General features: G+C 38.8%; 1 protein-coding gene across 2 annotated transcripts in view; it reads left to right on the forward strand.

Moving 5' to 3' along the window:
* The first annotated feature begins 272 nt into the window (after positions 1-272).
* The window catches only part of LOC144001476 (zinc finger matrin-type protein 4), a 77,610-nt gene continuing 56,125 nt past the window's right edge, over positions 273-21,757 (forward strand). For both annotated transcript variants that reach the window (XM_077495817.1, XM_077495818.1), the window contains exons 1-2: positions 273-698; positions 19,459-19,575. In XM_077495817.1, the coding sequence (XP_077351943.1) occupies positions 660-698; positions 19,459-19,575 (156 nt within the window). In that variant the 5' untranslated portion in view covers positions 273-659. The remainder of the gene's footprint in view (positions 699-19,458; positions 19,576-21,757) is intronic.

Consider the following 21,757-nt stretch of genomic DNA (forward strand, 5'->3'; position numbering starts at 1 on the left):
TTTGACCATAATTGTATCACCAGGACACATTTTTCACCTGTGGTCACAAATTTTAAAGTTGACATAGTAGGGTGGGGGGGTGGTCGGTGCGTGTATGTGCACGATTACTATGAGTCACACAGTGCACGCTTTGTGATCATTTTATATAATCCATCTAATATCAGTGTGGGTGCACTAACCCACTCGTTCTCCCGGTTCTCCCACTCACTTTAACATCTCCTGCATCCAAAGTGAACGCGCGCACACGCGCCTCGTGCACGCGAGTCGAGGGCTCTCAGTCTTTTCATTCATCCCGGACCGGTGAAGGCTGCGCACATCATCACCCTCATCAGCATCATCTCTCTCCTCCCCCCTTTCTCCAGTGCTGGGATATCTTCCAGCCTCTCCCCCCCACCACAGTCCTCGGTGCGCGTGTCTGAGCGGAGGATCATGTCCACCGCGCTGCGCTTCTTGCCTCCGCGGCACACGGCAGAGAGGAGCCGCTAGAGGACACGCTTCACTCTACCGCGCAACAAGAGAGGACTTGGGTGCGTGCGCGAGCGCGCGCGCGCGACTTCCACGCAGGAAGAGGACTGCCGAGGAACAACAAAAGTGCTTTTAATCCGGGTTGACGGATTTGTAACGGTGCAGGTGCAGCGGTGAAGACACTCGGCTGTCGGATGGTTGTCGAAATTGAAGAGAGGAGTCCCCCCTGCAAGGTGAGACCTCAACTTAAGTCAATAGTTGTATAAATGGCTGATTAATATGGAGTGGGTTTAGATGTGCACAACATGAAGTTTAAGGCACATCATAATGCATATTTATGACACTGCGTGAATGTTAAATAAGGCTTAACTTTTTTACATTGGACGACCGTGTTACTGAATTAGAGTAATTCCCCCAGTGTGTATTGTTTTTAATGCACATTTCTCAAACTGTAAATATTTATATGGATGAAAGATGAATGAGGAAATGCTTTTTTGGTCGATTCTGTCATTTTAAACTACAGATGAACGCATCTGTGCTTTAAAGAAGTCACAGTTCTCCCAACAGGGTGCAGCAGGAGGATTGTGTGCAATATAAAGTTTCAGACATGAGTTGCGCATATTTCAGATACTGTGACTTTGAATGAATGGAGACCAGCATTAAGTTTCTTTTTGTGTGTGTGTGTGTGTGTGTGTATTTCATTTTACACCAAAACCTTTTTGAAACTGAGACCTCTCTTATTCACTGATTATTGCAATTCATTAAAACTAATTTCACTCAAATTACCTTTAGCTATATAATAATTAATAGTTATGCATTAATCCCTCTTTTAATTCAAGTATCATAATGTTTCAAATCTAATCAAATCAAACTATTTATATAGCACCTTTCATACATTCAAATGCAACTCAAAGTGCTGAACAATTAAAACATCCATAATACAATAAAAAGAAAAGAAAAAAAACACCCCTCCCTCCCATATCCCCATGATCGTACCCACAGACACTCACACAAACCACAACATGGCGGGGCACAGAAGAACCCTGTGAGGAAAGGCACCCAGGAAAAATGTGTGGAGTTCATCCACACATGCACATAATACCAACATACATGCATGTGAGGTGCAGGTATGATCTTTGTCCACTTGTGGTCGCCAACCTCACATTCTACAATGTAATATCTGTGATGTTGAACGTGTGTGTGCCCTGAAAAGGCAGTCCTGGCCTGTTGAGTGATGTGGAAGTGAGCAAATGAGGATGCACAGCTGACAGGCGGTTAACTGGCTAAAGTGTTAGCGACTGGGTGTGTAAATTGACGGCATCAGTTGAGGCAGGTCGGCTAAGAATGTGTTTGTATCTACTGTATTTTTTTTAAACAAATCAAATTAATATAAACCTGTGACAATGTCCATCCTCCCTTTATTCATACCACCTAAAGAGATTGTGATTCGCTTCTACTCCTGGCTAGCACTCACAATATCTTACTGCTGAATTCATTTTTTCCCCTATGTAGTGTTGCAGGTACATTGTGTTTAAATGCATGCAACATGAAGTTTATGGCACTTTCCTGACATTGTGTGAATATATTTGCACCAATGACAGATGAATGAGGCAAAGCGTTCTTGACTTTTTGGTTCATTCGAACATTTTAAAGCACAGGCGAAAGCATCGATGCCTTAAATAAGATCTTTTTTATTGGAGTTCTTGCAGGGGTCTGTGTGCGCAACATAAAGTTTAAAGCCACGAGAGACGCACATTTTAGGCATTATTTGCACGGATGAAACATGAACAAGGACTAGCATTAAGATGGAAAATTGGACTTTGAATGTCTGATTGCCTTCGGGGAGTCGAGACTTGCATGCGTATTTTGTCTGAATGCATAGTAAGTTTAATGTTTGTGATTTGTGGATTTTTGTATGAATGACCTTAGACAACCCATTTTTTTTAAGCGATGTGTCTTCAACATGAAACGACTGCATGTAAACAAGTGTTTGAAAAGGGATCAACTTCATTTGTTGACCATGCTGTATGAGACTATTGTAAAGCAATGGAGGTAATTCATGGTTATGATTATGGTACCGCTTCGTCAGCCCCTAATGCACTCGTCTGCAGTGAGGCTGTCAGATTTGTTGATTGAAATCATCTTTTCAAGTTCATGCTGTGGTAAAAGCGTAATGAACGTATCAAAGAGTCATTTAATTGGTTAATGGTAATGAAGTGGATAATATGCCAAGCCATTGCATTTGTCTCAGCCTGCAAGCTGAGCACTGAGGGGAGCTGCAGCTTGAACCCTCACAGTGGATGAGGTGCACTTGTTTCGCTATTTCTGCTCCGTCTCACTAAAACTGCTGCAATCGCAAGAACTCGTCACTTTGGGACAAGCGTCCAGTCTACTGCGCGTCTGTGGAAGTATGATACCAGTTTATGGCCTTTTCACTGCTCTTGTCCTGCACACACATTTGTAGACACACAAACACACACACAATCCCAAAATATCATTCATTCAGACACATTTTAATGAAGTGCCACGGGGGGTCAAACAATTGTGGTGTTTTCTATCTTCCCAAGCAGCCGTTGGTTCAATCCTTAGAAAAGGACATTTATTTCCCTTTGTGCACTCAATCTTCTGCTCTTATAGGATGAGTTAAACCAGCTCTATTTTTCAAAATGTAGTCGAGGAGTCACGCTCTTGTTTGTACATCTACTTATTGATCTTGCCTTGTCAGTTAGGGGTGTTGGTGAGCAATTACACCTGAGCTGTACTCAGTCTGTATCATCACAATGGTAGATATAATAGAAAAGTGCAAATAGCCAGCAGCGGCCTCTTATACAGTGGTCCCTGACCATTGGGTTGTGGACCAGTAAAAGATTAACTTACTTCCATTTCCAACATTCTCTGTTTTTAAAGTGAGATTTTGTGCAATGGTGACAACCAAAACAACATGGAGTTGACTGGACATAAGTATCACCAAGATCAGACTGACTATTTTTTCATTTTAATTTTTAGAGGTTTAAATTTTATATTATTAGTTCATTGGTTTTATATTCCATCTATCCATTCTCTGAACCGCTTGCTCCTCACAAGGGTCACAGGGGGGTGCTGGAGCCTATCCCAGCTGGCTATGGGCAGCAGGCGGGTACACCCCGAACTGGTTGCCAGCCAATCGCAGTGGTTTTATATTTTTAATTTTTAGTTTGTGTGTTTATATTTATTTATTATGATGTATTTATTAAATTTATCGAAATGTTCATTTTATTTTTTTTATTTTATTATTATTATTATTTTTCATTTAATCTAAACAGTAAATGTTTTTAAATTTCTGTAGTCCTCCATGAAGGCGGGCTGATCATCTGTGTTGAATCAAAATAAAACACTGATAAATTTTTTTGCCTATTTCCTGGCATGTTACGACCACACCAATTTGAAATAATGTCTAGTAGTTGAATAAAGTGATGGAAATTAAGGCATTTTTTCTCTCTGATTCATTAATTAACCAACAAAATAATCTACATAATCAAAGATCAAAATAATCGTTAGTTTCTATATAGTGTTCCCTCATTATAATGCAGTTCACTTTTCGCGGCCTGGCTGTTGGGCGGATTATTTTGGGTGCAATTTTGCATGCATTTCTTTATTTTTTTTATTTCACAGTAATGTACCTATTTTATAAAAATTTATGATGGTTTGAACATTGAGAACGTTTAAACAAGAGAGAAATGTGAGAAAATGTAAATGCTTCGATGAGAAAAAGTGTATGTAATCTGTGTGGTGCAAAAAATGTTGGGGAATGCTGCTGTAAAAGTCACCATGCTCCAAGTAGTTGCCAGGGGCATGACCCAGCTAACGTCAAATAAACACCTCCCTCAAATAGATGTCCTACTTCCAATCAGTCCCAAAAAAAAAAAAGTCCACCCTCTAATTTATATGTACAGCCTTCTCATCACCTCACTTTCCCACACTGTCCTTACTATGCCTATTCTGTATGTTCTTATCGCTCCTCCCACAATCTGTAAACATGCATGTTAATGTAAGCGAAGAAATAAAAATGTCCGTAGGTGTGAATTGTTTGTTTGTTTGTCTAAATGTGCTGGCAATCAGTGCCTATGTGTACGCTGGCTGTTGTGCAAAATCACCTGGGATAGTTCCAGCTCACCAGCAACCTCAAATAAGAACATTTGGTACAAGATGGATGGATGGATGGATGGATTATAATAAGGGAGATTAGCACTTCCTTTCCAGTCCACAAACTCATGCACAAGTATAGCTGTCCTTTATGATCATTACGTTAACATGTTTGGTTCTTTTTTGCTCCATTCTCCCTTTCCTCTGCATGCCCCTTCTCAAAGCTCGCTCTGTCCGACTGCATTCCAATGAATGTCCATGCCAATACAAACTGAAACAGAGGCAGAAGAGTAAACTCTCTGGTTGCACAGCAAATCTGCTCCAGCATGATAATTCTGCAATACTGAACATTCTGCAATATCAAGCAGCTGAATAGAATGGATTTAAAATACTGTAAACAAATGCATTAAATAGATAAAACGAACACATGTACTCTCAGTTAATAGATGCTTTGTTCACTGTCAGCTGCTGAACTCTTTTGAACTCACCAAACAGCAGCATGTAAACAATCTCTCTGGGTTGAGTCTTAGCGTATGTTGTAAAAGGCCAATTCTTGCAGAAGAAGCTGACGTGATTACTCCCACGATGTTACGTGGACCCAGGTTTGCACCATCTGGTCTGCCTGAGAGCTTGCTATTTCTCCATATTATTCACATTTATTTTGTTTCAAAATCAAAAATATTGTACTGTAAAAATAGTACAGATACATAATTGCATCAAGGGAAAAAACACTTCAGATAAATTATTGTTAAATCACTAGTAATATGTTATATAAACTTGTCATTATTATGACTTTAGAGGACAGTATCCCTACACAAGGCAGGGAAAGCAACTTTACAAGTCATATGGGCATAATGAAAAACAATCACTTGTAGCTAGCTAGCTAGACGGATCGATAGATAGCCAGATAAATAACTAAATAGAACTAGACAAAGTGCAATTTATGGAGAAATTGCGTGGGAATGCTGAACGCTGAATGCTAATAGCTGCATGCTAATATTTGAATGCATATGCTTGTGAAGTAAAAAGAAAGGTAATTTATGTGACACCTACACATTTTTAATTGTAGGTAAATGATAAATGAACAAAAAGAAAACTTGAACTGCAATCTGTGGTGGGATTTGAACCTGTTTACAAGTCAAAGCTCCACCACACTAGCCACTGAGGCAGTGGACTTGATGTCATCATTGAAGTGTTGTGAAATGGTTGTGAAGGATCCATCCATCCATCCATCCATCCATTTTCTTGACCGCTGACTCCTCACAAGGGTCGCGGGGGGTGCTGGAGCCTATCCCAGCTGGTTTCGGGCAGTAAGGGGGGTTCACCCTGAACCGATCGCCAGCCAATCACAGGGTAGTGAAGGATGTCTTGCTAAATGCCAGTGAATGTGCCATTGAAAATTAAATAAAATTCATTAAATATAATGATGTTAAATAAAGGATAATGAAATATAAATTGTGTAAAATTGACCAATTATCAATCAATGATAAATGGAAAGAAAAAAAAGTTTAACTTCAATCTATCTAAGGTGGGATTTAATCATTTCAGAGAATGCTTCAGCATCCCCAAAACTAGCAAGATAGCCAGATAGACAGACAGACACTTTATTGTCAGATACAGGATCCAAAATGATGTAAACTAAAATCAAACCGGTTTATTAGCATGTGCATAATGCAGCAGAGCTCCAAGCCACTCAGAAGTAGCCTATTTCTTTGTGCCACTGTCTGCCTCTGACGAGGTGCTGAAGTGCAAGTGGGGGAGAATCTGATTAACCAACTGGCATAATTTACTCAACCCTGGAGGGATTAGCGATGAAGCCGTGCTCTTGAAAAGTGCTAGCTTTCCTTCTCTGAACTCCAGTAAAACATTCAAATGCACGTCTGAGGGTTCAGAATAGGAATGATAACGCATTTGTCAATGAATTGATCATTATGAATTCTGATACTTGTGTGGAATTGATGGTTAATTAACATTTTGCCTCCAACAATCAAATGAGAGCGAAAAATGTGGTTCATAAAAATAAACAAAAGTTGATTTACTTTAGAATGTGATGATGTGTGTAGGTGTGCATGTTTGAATGGAGTCATACCGCTCCATAGCAACAGGCAGCATATCGTCTTCAAATATCCTTCTCTCTCTCACACACACGCACACACACCGTATGCTGTGACCTTTCTGCTAACTGTGTGCATGCCAGCCTTTGCACGAGTGTATCTGGATCAGCGCTAAGTGTGTGTGCGTATTGCGTGCGTGCGCTTCAGCGTGTGGCCCGTTTGACCTTTCTCAGTCTACGTTCATTAATAGCGGCATAATAAGCAATACGGAGCTGCCCGCTGTGCTTGTGTACACGCTGGAGATATCGCGAGCGCCGAGTCCATCTTGCCATGCGTCGCTCTCTCAGACAAAGCAGATCTCATCATAATCATGTTGCGCCGCTAATGATTAGTTTACTCAAATGTTAGCATATCGTGATTCATGTATCGCTCAGCGGGAACCACTCGCATCTTTAATATATATCTCGATGCGCTTGTCATGTTATGTTAATATCAGTGCTGGACTAATAACCGCTTGCATATTTCATATCCGGGGTTGAGTAGACAGAGCTCTTTAGGAATCAATTTTCTTTCCCCGCATCACCGTGTTGGGAAGCTGGCCGTCCGCCAGGTGGGCAGGAAGAGTGAGGGGGATATTGTGGGCGCATTAGGGAACGAGGCATCGAAATATCAAAATAGATTATCAAATTTGCTGCGGCTGGGTGAGTGACATGCTACTTTGAAAATGTCACAGGCGACCCTGACACAGGAGGGATGACACTTTGACATTTTGGTCACAGCTCACAGTGTCAGTTGGGAGAAGACAGCGAGAAATACTCCCAAAAATGAAGCGGCAGTCAGGTGCAAGATGTCATTTGTCGAAGGATGAGCAGCATCGGCTTGTACCTGGACACGACTTGAATATAATTTTAAACGTATTTTACAATATAAATCTCAACAATAAATAAGGATGGGCAACATATTGGGCTGATACTTGGCCTCATTTCAAGGTATCAGTACTCCCTATCGGTCGCCCACTGGGCTGTTTTGTGATCAGGAACAGCAAATTAGAATAATAATAAATTGCCATTCATTTCAAGCAATTTTAACGAAAAATGCTAAATTGGGATATAATAGGTCTTCTTTAAAACTATGTCAGTTTTTTTTGGCGGAATTTTTTTGGAATCAAAAGTTTCTGTGGTATTGATACTAACTGTCAAGAGTTGAGTACTCATACTTGTATCGGTCTGACAAAAAAAAAGTGGTATCAAGCAATTCTACTCCCTGTAGTTGAGTAAAAAAAAGCACACTGAAGAAATCGACGAAATGAAGATGCTGGTCTAGCGCAAAGCACCGTCAAAATTGTGTTACACCAGTTGCACCACAATTTAGACCTGCTTTTTATGGAGGATGAAAACTGCCAAAATTCAAAATAAAAAATTACTAAAATAAATAAATTACTAAAAGTGAAAATAAAAATGAATGAAAAAAATATATAATTCGAAAATTATAACCCCCAAAAAATTAAATATAAAATATATAAATAGAAATAAATCCGTTTTTATTTTCACTTTTAGTCATTTATTTATCTATTTATTTGGCCATTTATTTAGTCATTTATTTAATTTGAATTTTGCCAGTTTTGGGCCGTACTGCCAAGTCGAAATGTTATTCAAATGAAGCGTGTTGGACTCCACCGTTGCAAACTGCCTGTCATTGGTCGAAGGAGCAGCTCGGCGAAGGAGGAAGTCTTGCCGGCTTGCAATGAAGCGCTCCAGCAATGGAGGACTATCGTGTCCACTGTCACCTCAACTTGCGACTTGATTTGCTAGACAACAAGTGAGAGCATGAAAATAGGACTCGTACATGTGTTGAATTTTAGCTTGTTCTCCCCACCAAGTGTGTTTTCGAGCGGATGACTTGAGTACGTACTGTAGATTTAACAACTTTTCAGTGGATGTCAATGACTCTGAAGCAAAACAAGATTGTAAATGAAAATGAAAACTACATGTAGCACAATACATACGAATATCATCAGTCATCCATTTCAATAGTTCAATTCAAACGGTAAAACTAAAGTGTAATATTGTATGGATTTACTAAATGCTTCTTTTCAGAAGACCAATTAATTTATATGTTTAAAATCAATTTGATTGTTTATGTACTATTGCAATATCTTGACATTGCAAATTGGAGGTTTTTGTTCGCTGGAAACCCGAAACATCAAATTAATTTTATTTTTAAATATTTAAATATATTTTGTATTTAATTAATGTTCATTTTCAAAGTAATGATATATAGGAACTATCACAATAATGGGCATTTTGGACATTGAATTTGCAGAGCGCTTGCATTCCATATTCATACACACGTTCTTTTTGCAAACACATTTGATATAAATGTCTTACTCCGGTGTGTTCATGCAAATTCTGACCTGACACATTCAGGCGGCAACACAGCACATTGATATGTATGAGCTTTAAGGGCACGCTGTGAACCAGAGCGTCACACTCAAACTGTGGAGTAGTTTAAATAGGGCATGACCTTGTAGCACCTAGAATGTATAAATAGCCAAGTGTGTGTGTGTGATGTCTACTCTTAGAGACACGGGATAATTTGCCTTAACTAATTCAATGCAAAACTGTATGTGTGTGTTAGAAGCATTTTTCAATTTGTTTTTTCTTTGTATTATGTTACGAGGCAAAGTCTGAGGGTCAGCTTCAGATGCTCTGACAGTCGAGTAAAGTGAAATATTATATATATATATATATATATATTGTTATATCCTTGCATGAGTTTATTGAATGGTGAATAGCCAAAGTGGGAACACTTGCAAAGAGCTACTGTAGGTCACAATTGATGCACAGATGATCACATTGAAATAACTCTAACCAACTTGACTCCAGTTGCTGGCATCCCTTACTAGGCCACACCCCTTAAAGGCACACATCCAACAAAGTGTGCAGTAATTCCACTTTCTAAAATCTAAACAATGGGGGTAATTTCTTGAAGGATGGAACAAATTAATGGCATTTCAATTCATTTCAATGGGGAACATTGATTTGATACATGAGTAAATTTGAGCTACAAGCTTGGTCATGAAGTATACAAGGGAGTACTCTACCAGGAATTTATTTGAAATTTATTTTTGTTGTATTAGTACAAAATAGTATACAAGGGCTTGTTTCTGTCAAAAATTCAGTGCAGTTGAAGACAAGTATTGTGACACTAATTACTTGTTTGCTTCCATTTACATATTCGTGCTGTGATACATCTATTCAGGCTTGTGTTTATATTTGGCTGGCGTCGGGCCAAAATCTTTCAATTCCCAATTTGTCAAATTAATATTTCCTCAAAAATCTATACTTTAGCTAAGTCCACGCGTGTGGGTGTCATTCTTACGAATTAACGACCAATTTAAAGTGTTGAAAATGGCTCTCTCTCTTTGATGATGTAATGTTAGTTAACGGTTGAACAAACAAGCTATTATTGAGGTCTCTTGAAAAATGACGATTTTGGAGGCACAAGGTTTTGGCCTGATGCCAGCGATTTACACCCATACATACTTATGTATTTGGAACCTTGTGATTGACAGTTGATCCCACAAGGACACGTGGGTGTGTCTCCGGACCACACTGCTTCATTATCTGGCAGTCGTACTGTTACAAATTCTATTTATATACGCTTACTGTGCATAGTGCTGCTTTAAAGCTGAAACGCCACACTTGAAGGAAGTGGTAGGCCGTCAAATAAATTATACTGCGTTCGCTTTTCAACACTCCAGCCCTTTGTGTCACCTCACAAAGAGCCTGTTTCTGTTTCCTAATTGGTTGATGCAATAATTGAGGCTTGAGGGATAGCGAGAGAGAAGTATTACAAAATGTCAGTTGTCTGACTTCAATGGTTTCCAATATTTATTCATTTTTAACCAAGCCAGTGTTTAAGCTATTGTGTACCTGAAGCCTCAGGGGAAACCTTTTTCAATAACTTTGAAAAGATTGCTCACAAGTGTATGTTTTGAGGATTACATTCCTCAAAATACTGAATGACGACTTTACTTGCTGCTGATCAAAATAAATATGTGGTTACACAGAGACTGACAGGAATTCCAAAAAACAACAACTTTGAAACTTGTATTTCTTTTCTACAGCCTTTTGAAAAAAAATGCTTTTATTGCTTTTTTATCACTTTTGTTGTGTTTGACACCCTTGGAGTTTCGCATCCAATACAGATGTGATATTGAATGTGGGTGCAAAAACCACAAGTACTTTATAAGTGCCCCACAGCTCCTAAAGAGTTTGCCTGCAAAGTTACACCAAACACTATAAAAGAGAGCATTCAGTCCCTAATAGAATATGGAGACCCCAGCAGTTTTGTTGCCACCCACTATATCCTCTCCCATATGTTACAGCAACATAACAGCTCCATGTTGTCTACCCCCCATTAAGTCAGCATGCTGGTAAACACACAGGGAGGCAGGGATGGGCTCGGTTTAACTGGAAAACTTCCCCCCCATCCATGATAATAGTCCTGATTCACTCTCTAATGAGTCCATATTGTGGCCCGAGGCAGACAATCTGCCATTAATACCACTCAGGACCCCCTGAAAGAGGAACCTCAACACCTCACCAGCAGGAAGGTTTTGTCAAGGATTGCTAGGTTGAGAATGTATAAATGGAGGTGATGAAAAGACACTTTGTTTCTTGAGTGATTTCAACCAGCTGGGATTCTGCTTTCATAAATGGGAAGAAGATGTTCTTCTGGACTCTTTGGGACTAATGACTCAATTCACACGGTTTATACAAAGCCTAGAGGATGCTTTGAAGAAACTGCTCATAGGACTGTGGATGCACCTCCTTGAAAACAAATTAGAGTGTGCATATATAGTTAATGCGCCAACACAGCCACAAAGTATGTACTTTGGGGTATTTATTTGTTTCCTAATTATTGTGAGAAAATATGAACATGATCAATGTCTTCACATACATACATGTAATTAATTCTTAATAGTAACTAGAGCTGTCACTAACAAATCTTTTTTTAGACTCAATTATCCGATTGATTTTTTCACTGATTACCCTGACAATAAGCCTCCCTCCACACTTAATTTCGAAGCAGACATTTTTGGTGAACATTTTTTTTTTCTCCAGCCTAATAACATATAATCGTAACATATGATTGTGATCAAATGTGTTATTTCAGAGGTGTGTATCAAAATGGTAGCCCTGAACACTAATCAGTAGCCAAGAAGTAGCTCTCAGCTTCAAAAAAGGTTGGTGACCCCTGCGCTAAGCTAACCTGTGAGGGTTCGTCTCTCCAGTCCAGCGTCCAAATTTGTAAACTCCCTTTGTGCTAGGACGGCATCAGAGGCCATCAGCAAAGTAAAGTCACAGGTGTTGTTACACTGTCTAGATGGGCTTTATTGAGTGACTGCTAAACAGTTTAACATAATATTCATTAGCTGGCTGAACAATCCCATACATATGTCAAGTGAAAGTCAGAAGCTCTCTTTTGGCTGCTCTATTCATTTGCTAAGGCACTCTGATATATTATAAGGTACTCCAAAACTAAAATTGAGCATTTTGGTCTCTTGACATACTTTGACAAGCTGCCTGTTGTTCTTTTTTTTTTTTTTTTTACTTCCTTAGGGTACATTACAGATTATGAGTGCATACCAGATGTGCTGATGAAGCTATTAAAGAGTTAAAGCATTTGTATGATTTTATCCTCACGCTTAATAAGAATCGATAAGAGAATTCATAAAGAATCTGACCGATAAACAGCATCAATAGATCAATTGAAGTGTTTGAAATTAACTCTTCAGTGGCATGTTGCTCTTGTATCAGTTCTATTATTGACTGTTTAATTATATTATGTCAGTATATGTATATGAAGATACTTTCATAACTATCAATACCAAGCTTTGTTCAGATGCTATTGTTTATTGTTTCTTTATTTCTCAGATGCCATTGTATTGTTTTGTTGTACTGTCTTAACTCAAGCAGGCGTGCAGTAGTAAAGCTGCGGATAATCTCAAAGATGAACACCAGAACGAAGACATTTATTTTACTACATCGCTGATGGGTCACAAGAGCTCCATTTTACCTCACATAAAGAATCCCCGAGTTTTACATCACTGGACCAACTGGTTGTTGTAAAATCCTTTTTGCACTGATTGCAAGGAGATGATTCTCTGGAATCTTTGTTGCTCAATGATGGATTCACATTCAAGGAAACGAGGCACTCTTTAAAATTCTTACCTCCGCAGCTCGCCAAGACTGGAATGTTTATCGCTTTCCAGATTGTGAGGATGAACAAACTCTTTAAATGCAAATAAGCAGACACGCATCTGCATTACAAATATCATGAATAATTTCAAAAGTTATCAGCCAGTGGGAAGAGTGCTTCAAATCATGATGCACTGTAATCCATTGCCATAGTAGTAAGATACAGTAGCTCTTCTTTCTGGAGAGTAGATAAGTCTAGCCTGCACTGTCCCTCATGAATAATCACTGCACTCGAGGCCATGCTAGCACCACGGGAAGGGCGGGCAAAGGGAGGAGGAGCACACAGGCAGAGTGAACATACAACCACGACATGAAATTTGGGAAAAACAGGGAAACAGGAGCAGTAAAAGTTTCCACACAAATCCTATCCAACATAATGTGTAGTAAACAGTTTGACTGGTGAGTACATTTCAACGTATTTAAATACTTTCTCGTAAATATGTTCGAACATGTTCGCAAGTACGTTCAAACATACATTTGAACATACAAACATTCGAACAATACTTATGAGTACATTCCAATGGACTGGTAGGCTAAATGCTACAAACATAGCATATTTTCCCGCAATGCCACTGGAAATTACTTGTGCCTGCGCAAATCAATACCTTGTAGCATTATGGGAAAAGATGCTGCACTGCAGACATCATAAATTATAAGTTACAAATAAACAATGTTTTTTTTTTTTACTTAATTTTTTTACGTATTGTTATAATGTCGGCCAAATGCTTAAGAAAAAAAAAACATTTGGAAAAATAAGCTGTTTGTAGCATTTAGCCTACAAGTATGTTTGAACATGCTCGCGAGTATGTTTGAATGTACTTGCAAATTTAAATACGTTGAAACGTATTCACCAAAATGTTTACGCCACATGGGTAGTTCCACGCTTCCGTCGTTATCAGCCACTTGCAAGGAAATGTTAATTAGAGTGCCAGTTTTGAAGTCAGGCCTCATGATCTCCAAAATTCCAATTTCCCAGCAGTTCTTTATGACATAAAATACATAATTTTTAAATACCGAAAAATTTGTGTTTTGCATTACAGCATAACAGATATATTACAGGAAACATAGACATACATTTGCTTTATAAAGTATTTGATTTGATTTTGTTTAGCTTGGACATTACGTGGACTTAAACAGAAATGTAAGTCAACACAGTGGACAAATAGCCTACATACTGATAAAGTTCAGGAAATGTTAAATCTTGTCATCTTGATTGTGTCTTGATGCTAGCTCTCAATTTTCGCTCTGATTTTGAGTTGAGATTACCCTGACTGCCACAAAAAAAACAAAAAATAAAATCAGCACAAGTTCAAAACACCTATGAGTAAAAGTGTTTTCGTCATGAAATGAGGGTTGGAACAAGCACCAGAATCCTAATATTGCGTCTGTGTCAGCTATTTCAGCTTCTACATTGTATTCCTATAATGCAGAGTTCTGTTTATACTGGGCTGTATTTGCATTAGTTTGCTGTATTTAGCACAAAGCGACTCGCTGCAGTGCAAATGCGATGAATTAGCTTTTGGATTCCTTTGAAGACTTTCCTTTTTTTATTACCAGACTCAGCCTGGAACCTTTGATTGCTTCTGTGCAAAAGGGAGGAGGGCTTGTTGATCTTGGTGCAAACGTATTTGGAGGGGTAGCAAGAAAGTGAGCTGCTTGTGATGTCAACCTTCAAAGTGGCACTGCCAAGTGCTTTGCAATGTATGAGGTTTCATATTATCAAGCTTGTTAGTCTCGTGACTGAGCCATTAAACAGGTCACAGGCTGAGGTCAATATTTCATATTCTGGATTTATTTTTTGACGTTCAAAAAAAGCAGCTCTATTTCAAACAAAAGAGCTATGAGTGAAAATGTGAAAGACAGACAACAGGGTGTTGCAGTGAAGTTCACAGCAGCTTTAACCTTGATGGACTTGGCAGAAAGTACTGCAATCACCTGCTGTGTTCCTTCTGCAGAGCTGTCCCACCATGAAATTCTAAAAACAAATACAAGCCCAGGGCAACCGCTACAGAAAGACCACGGATTAAGATAAGAGTTAGGATTTACTATTTCGACCCACTTGAGGTCAAATTTTGGTAAAAGTGGCCCTTGAATTAAAATGAGTGACACCTCTGGTTTAGGTGCTGGTAATGGATAGGGATAGATTGTTATTGTGAGGGTTTTATGTCAAAGTTATGGTTAGCGTTATGAGGTATGGGGTTAGAGTTTAGGTTTATGCTTGAGGCTAGGATTAGTAGGTTTAGTGTTAGGATTAGTATGACCCTCTAAAGTCTATTAAAACTTAAATGGCATTTGATAGGAAACAGTGTCCTTCATGTTCATTGTTTTCAAAAAGATTTGACCGACATTATAAGAACGCTGACTATACAGTATTTATGCTAATCCTGCCTCCTTCTGCGTTAAAAATTTAGATATCTCGCTGAACAAGAGGTGTTCATTTTGAACGGCGCTATCTGAGTACAAGGAATGTTAAATATCAAAATGGATCTTCCAAGCTCAGGTGGTGGAAAAATACCTGAGCGGTTATTAGAGAGATATAAAAGCCACCTCGAAATGCGGTGACAGCTTTTTAATGAATAATGGGCCAGAGGCAGTGAGATTTCAGTGAGGAGGCTCAGAGTTCACATTCATGTTAAATACTTGATATGGTCTTAAAAAGAGAATCCGCTTAAGGTTGACTGTCTTCAGGCGCCTCGATCTGGCTAGCATGCTAATCCTCGTTTTTTTTATTTTTTCCCTCTGCGCTGTGTCTAATTAGAGTTTAGGGCTATTTTTTTCTAATGATGGTTTATCATGTCCATCTCGTGTCCTTAATTAAACTCATGTATTCTCAGTTTCAAGTTCTAACGTAAATACAGTACGACGCTTGGGGCCAGGTTTATTTACACAACTAAAGGGGCATTTTTGTATATCAAATAATGTTACTTGTATATTAGAAACTTCTGTATAATGTATAATAGTATAACTGTATAGTGAAACTTCATCTTAAAAGAAACAAAACAAAACAAAACAAAAAAAAGATTATGGAGAAGCGGCAAGAATTTAGGCAGACTGGACGTAACTAATATTTCTGGGAGCATCCAGGAAGATAAACATGGACAGAAGTCTCTTGAGATTTGCGGAAATCACATGAGATTTGTTGAGGTTTTTAACTCGCTGAACTTTTCTACATTAATTCCAGTGTAACTATTTTCCCCAGCTGACACCCATGTTCAACTGAACCTCAGCTACTTCAAAGAAAGAAAGCAAAAGTATTAAAAGTCATTTTGAGCTCAAATTGGACCCTGCACCAGAGCCTGACTGAGAAAATGGGTTCACTAAGTCCACAGCTTGTGCTGCCCTCGTTAAATGCATTTGAGCGAAAACGAAATGCAAATGATGCCGCGAAAGGATCTAAAAGATGAGATTGAAGATTTACTCTCTGCTTGATCTGACTGAACAGCCCGCTTATGCTAAGGCGACAACATGCTCAGTTTTTGGTTCATGCCGCTTACAAAATTGATCATAATGTCACAATAAAATGAGATTTTCCACGACATAATATGTTCCTCTGGGAATTGAGTGCCTTTAAATTCCTAACATGAAGATATCACAAGCAGCCTACATCTCCTCTCCTATCATTTCCCTCACCACAATCTCTTTCCCACTTTCATTAATTCCTTCGCTATCTGTCTTTCTATCTTTACGCTTTGTTGGGCATGCATTTCCGCAAATCCCACCAACAGATCGCCTCTATTAATTAGGCTGCCGCTCACGTCCCGCTTGTGATATTCACAAGTAATGGAGATATTAAGCAGATAAGGCTATTCTTGCTGTCACTCCATCTTTTAATTGGCAACGGTTTAGTGGCTGATCTCAAACTAGTTGTTGAGAAGCTACATCGCATGCATTTGTGCTTATGTATAATGTTGTGAATATATGTTAATTTTACCTGTAAAAAGGGGCTGATCGTCTATGAAGACTTAGTTTTGTGCTTTTGGAAACTGTACCTTATGATTGTCCATTATGTATAGACTACTGCACAAATTGGCTTGGTAGGGATCCATGAAACAACTCAACCGTCGAGCCAATTTCACTTAGCAACATTAAAAATTCAGTAGGCATTGCGATCATGAGGAGATTGACCAAAAAGTCTCAAGAAGCCAGCATTTAAATTGCATAATTCCTAGAAACCGTATAAGCTTTGTTGTATGGATAGCTACCAAACCTGAACCTCATCTACTAGACAACCTAATTTTGAAGATTTTGACTTTTTGTTGGTTTTGATGATTCACAAAACCCAAACAACAAATGAAGATATTGTGCAGGATGAAGGTTCCCCACTGAAGAGGTTCATATGTCTATTTATTTCATGAGCCACAGCGCCACTTAGTGGTAACAGGAAATGTTACCAGCAACAACAAAAAAACAAAAAAAAACCCAAACAATTCATATATCGTATTAGTTTAAAAGTCTGACAGTGTAGACAAGACTCACAATCATTTCAAATGAGAATTTTTCAAAATAATTGATTTTGTATTCTGCACTCAGCTGAGGATGAAAAGCACCTACATGTCTATTTAATGTTGAGGTTTGAAGGTCTTGTGGGTTGAGCAAGATAATTGAATGTCTATACAGCATGTGTGCAGTTAATTGAAAGGTACAAGGTGCACTAAACACATGGGGAGCATATAGAGGCGTAATTAAAAGCCTCCATATACGTGTTTGGGTGTGTGGCAGGAAGCAATTACATACTCGACGTGAGATAAAGAATTCTACTTCCTGTCACTAGCGAGCCAATTTAATGGAACACCATAACTGACACTGCGATTGTCAATCTTTTCAGGGTAATGGCGGTGTTATTTCACCCTAGGTGAAGGTGACCTCTGAAGCATCCCTGTATTTCTTGCCGTGTACCATTTTTGCCCCTGCAAACACCTTGCATCTAGATCTTCCTTGGGGCAAAGATCTAATCCACTTTAGCAGTTGCTGTTCCCGGATCATTCCCTCAAGACCCGTTACTCTCCGTAACCTTGTCCGAGCACTGCACTGCAGGGCAAACATAATGAAGAGAATAGAAAATTTAAGACGGGAGCTCCGAGTACATCATTAAAACATTTTTTCGACCACGGTACGAAAGCAATGAGACAATTTTGGGTTGTTAAGAATCCACAATGACAGATTTCATTGGGCTTCTCGGGTCTTGGTGGATTAACTGGCTTGTTTCTAAGCAAATTGCAAATGGTGCGTATATTTTGTAAAACATTTTTCGACCACGGTATGAAAGCAATGAGACAATTTTGGGTTGTTAAGAATCCACAATGACAGATTCCATTGGGCTTCTCGGGTCTTGGTGGATTAACTGGCTTGTTTCTAAGCAAATTGCAAATGGTGCGTATATTTTGTAAAACTGTGAGACTAAATCAAGTTAGCTTAGTACGTTATTGTAAACAAGTCATTTATTTCAAGTAGCATAGACTGTTTTTAGTTAGAGACAGTATGTAGAATGTATTGCCATCTAGTGGTGAACTAATAGAATGCAACCACCTAAGTTCGAAGTACGTGCATTTTGTAGTACGCACACTACGGTGTGACAAGCCTACCACCAATTACTGTTTGTGAGGTTCTTGTCATTCGGGTGTCCGTAGCAGAAAGATGGCAGCGAAACATGTCAGCCTCCTATAGGGCACGGTGCAACTTATATAATATGATTTTCGATTACCAATGTACAATAAATCAAAAATATTATACACACTGTCCCTTTTGATATTGTGGGCATTGCCTTGGAAAATTATAGTACAGGCTATAAATAGGAAAATTGAATACAGACGACAGAGGCACAAACCGAAATGTAAACAAGGCTTCCCCAATACTGGTCTTCGAGGGCTGGAGTCCAGTAAAAGTTATATAATCAGCTCATCAGGAAGTTCTGCAGAAGCCTGATAGCACTCCTAGTCTTTAGTATCAGGTGTGTTTGAGGATGGAAACATCTCCAACCTGCAGGACTCGATCGCTTGAGGACAAGAATTAGACAAGCTCCCTCAAGTAACCATGTGTGGAGACCTTTTGTTATAACTTCCGAGATTCATTTGATATAAAGTGCAGTATCATATTGACAAATATGGAAATCTATGTATAATATTGTTTAATATAGATAAGGACTCCTTTGATGTGACATGTCCCTCAATCTGCAGTTGTGTAAATAAACTCGCCCGTCCGCTGTATGAGGAAATACGATTTACTTAGATAACACTCAGCAAGCCATTACTGTACTCGTAAATACAAACGTGACTCAGTATATCTTAATGCCACTTTCATTTATGATGTAGACTATAAATTTATGATTCACAAAATGATGATTGAAAATTTCCTCTCTAAATAGTGTGCCACCACAAGTCCGAGCTTGATGCCATTGTTCCTCAGACTGAAGCTGAAATAATCCACAGTGTCATGGTAGATCTGCCATTCTGAGTCTAAATATTCCTGAATCAACGTTCATTATTTTGTACTTCAAACACACGCTGACATTCCTCACAATTGTAAATATTTGTTATTGCTGCTTTTGCATGTAGTCTCCGATGAAGATGAAGTCTGCAGGCATGGTGGACGGAGGCTTGTTCACAGAGAGTTATTGCAACATCTGCAATGCCCAACTCATCTCTGAGTCCCAGCGCACGGCACATTATGAGGTAAGTCTGTCTCCGTATATCTTTTTTTTTATTTTTTTTTGCTGGCTTTTTTTCCCCTGCACGACTCATTTGCAAGCTGAGTGAACACAAAGGAATTGCACGCATAAAAAAAATAAATATAAAAAAATGTTGCTTTGGCAAGCAGATTCCTGCGCTGTGGTCTTCGTACTTGGCTTATTTGTACAGACAAACATTCCTCATCCATTATCCATAGACTTAATGCAGCATGGTAATGGTTGGGGATCGCACACAAACAAGCACATACTCACAGACACTATTTGTTTTAATGTGCTCTAGCTCTCTGCATACTCCCTAAGAGTAATTTAATGAATAGCCATTAAATAATCAGCCCTGTCCTATATTTACAAAGTGTACATGCACACATGCACACACAACATTCATGCAACGGGGTCTTTCTTGATTACAAGGCACAATTGGGATTAATAAGGAAACTAATCAGGACAAGCACTTATCTGGAGAGAGCGAGCGAGGACTGCTACGTGTGTTCACATGCTCCAGTGTGTACCAACTACGCTAATTAGATGAACAAACACACACTCACAACCTTGACATGTGTACATAAAATTCATTGCAATTGATCAACCCAAATCCAGAAGTTACTTGAAGATGTCAAGTTTGCGTTCATAGCGGTCATTTGAAGGTACTCTGGATTGTGTTTGACTATTTTGAGTTACTGTCACTGTAAAACAAATGCAGGTTTCTTAACTTTCAAATAGAGATGGTCGACAACTTTTTTTTTCTAGATCGATACCATGTTGAGTATTCAACTCTGGAGTAGTCACTGACTACAAATTAGGGGTGCAACGGTTTCAGATTTTGGTGTACGATTACAGTCAGATAAAAAAACGTGGGGTTACGGTTATTCTTATAGAGATTAAAATAAAATCACATCAGCATTCTTTGAAAATGTATACTTTTTACAACCATAATTAAAAATTATTTTTTTAAAAGTTGCTGCCTTTTAAAACAAATACAGCAGATTAGACGTAGACGGCTCGTATGGACTTAAAAAAGGGCATGGGCACTATACGTATATAACAAGTGGACGGTATGTACACTCTTTTTTTTTCATCTCAAAAAAAATATTTTTTTTTTCATCTCTCAGTTTCTCTCAATTTCAATCATACTTACAGGTGAAATGTTCATCTACAGCCTTTCAACTGCAGATTTGTGCAGTTTACTGCTACACATGTAGGCATTTGAAGCCCAAGTACCATGAAGGCAGCTGCACCCCCTAATACAGATACAGCACATTTGATGCATAAAAATTCCTGAAATAAGTGACATAATTTTAAATAAAATAACTGTATATCCCTTTATAAGATTAATAGCAGTTAAAATGGATCTTTGACGTCAATAACCGTCAACGGCACTGAATGAGTAAAAATTGCATTGAGTTAACTGTAATTTTCTATTCTTATAATTTGTAGTTCCTGATCGTAAAATGGCCACAAGTGGATGGCCGATATAGGTATCGGCTGCTGTCGTGTGTGCCGAAACAATGAAATAAGGCCTGGTATTGGTGGGCACCCATCCCTACTTTATATGTTCTTATTTAACACAAAATTCAAATGATATCCCTCCATCCTATGTACCACTCATCCTCATCAGATCACATACAAAATCGACTTAGTGGATTGCCTCCAACAGTTTGCTAGCAAATGCTACAAACATGGTTACAGTGACCCGGCCTCTGCAAGTTCAAAACAGTTTTTCCTTGAGCGAGGTCAACATTTGTGCCGGACGTAATTAAATTCCCTGCAGGCGTCGGTGAGTTACTACGGTCATGGAAATCGGACAGATGTGACCTTCACGTTTGACCGTCCAAATTAAATCCTGTACCTTCCTGGAGTGGAGCACCCAAGATTCTCTGAATTACACGAGGGTGTGAACTTGACAGAAAAAGTGCAGCTTGGTCTTTTCTCTTACTTGTGCGTCGCGTCTTGAGTTGTCCTCATGAATCTGGATAGTCGACTGGTTTTCAAAAATCTACTTCACATCTTGCTCCAAAGGAAGGGTTAAAAGTGTCAGTCAATTCTTGTCTCAACATTTTGAATGGTAAACCTTGCATTTCCAAGGCATGGTGTGTAGAGGAGGGAGTTTGGTCAGTAAATGTAAATAAGGTGACTGATGTAATCTTCCCAATGAATGTGAAGACAAA

Source organism: Festucalex cinctus, chromosome 14 (genome assembly GCF_051991245.1).
Source record: "Festucalex cinctus isolate MCC-2025b chromosome 14, RoL_Fcin_1.0, whole genome shotgun sequence".
Lineage (NCBI taxonomy): Eukaryota > Metazoa > Chordata > Actinopteri > Syngnathiformes > Syngnathidae > Festucalex > Festucalex cinctus.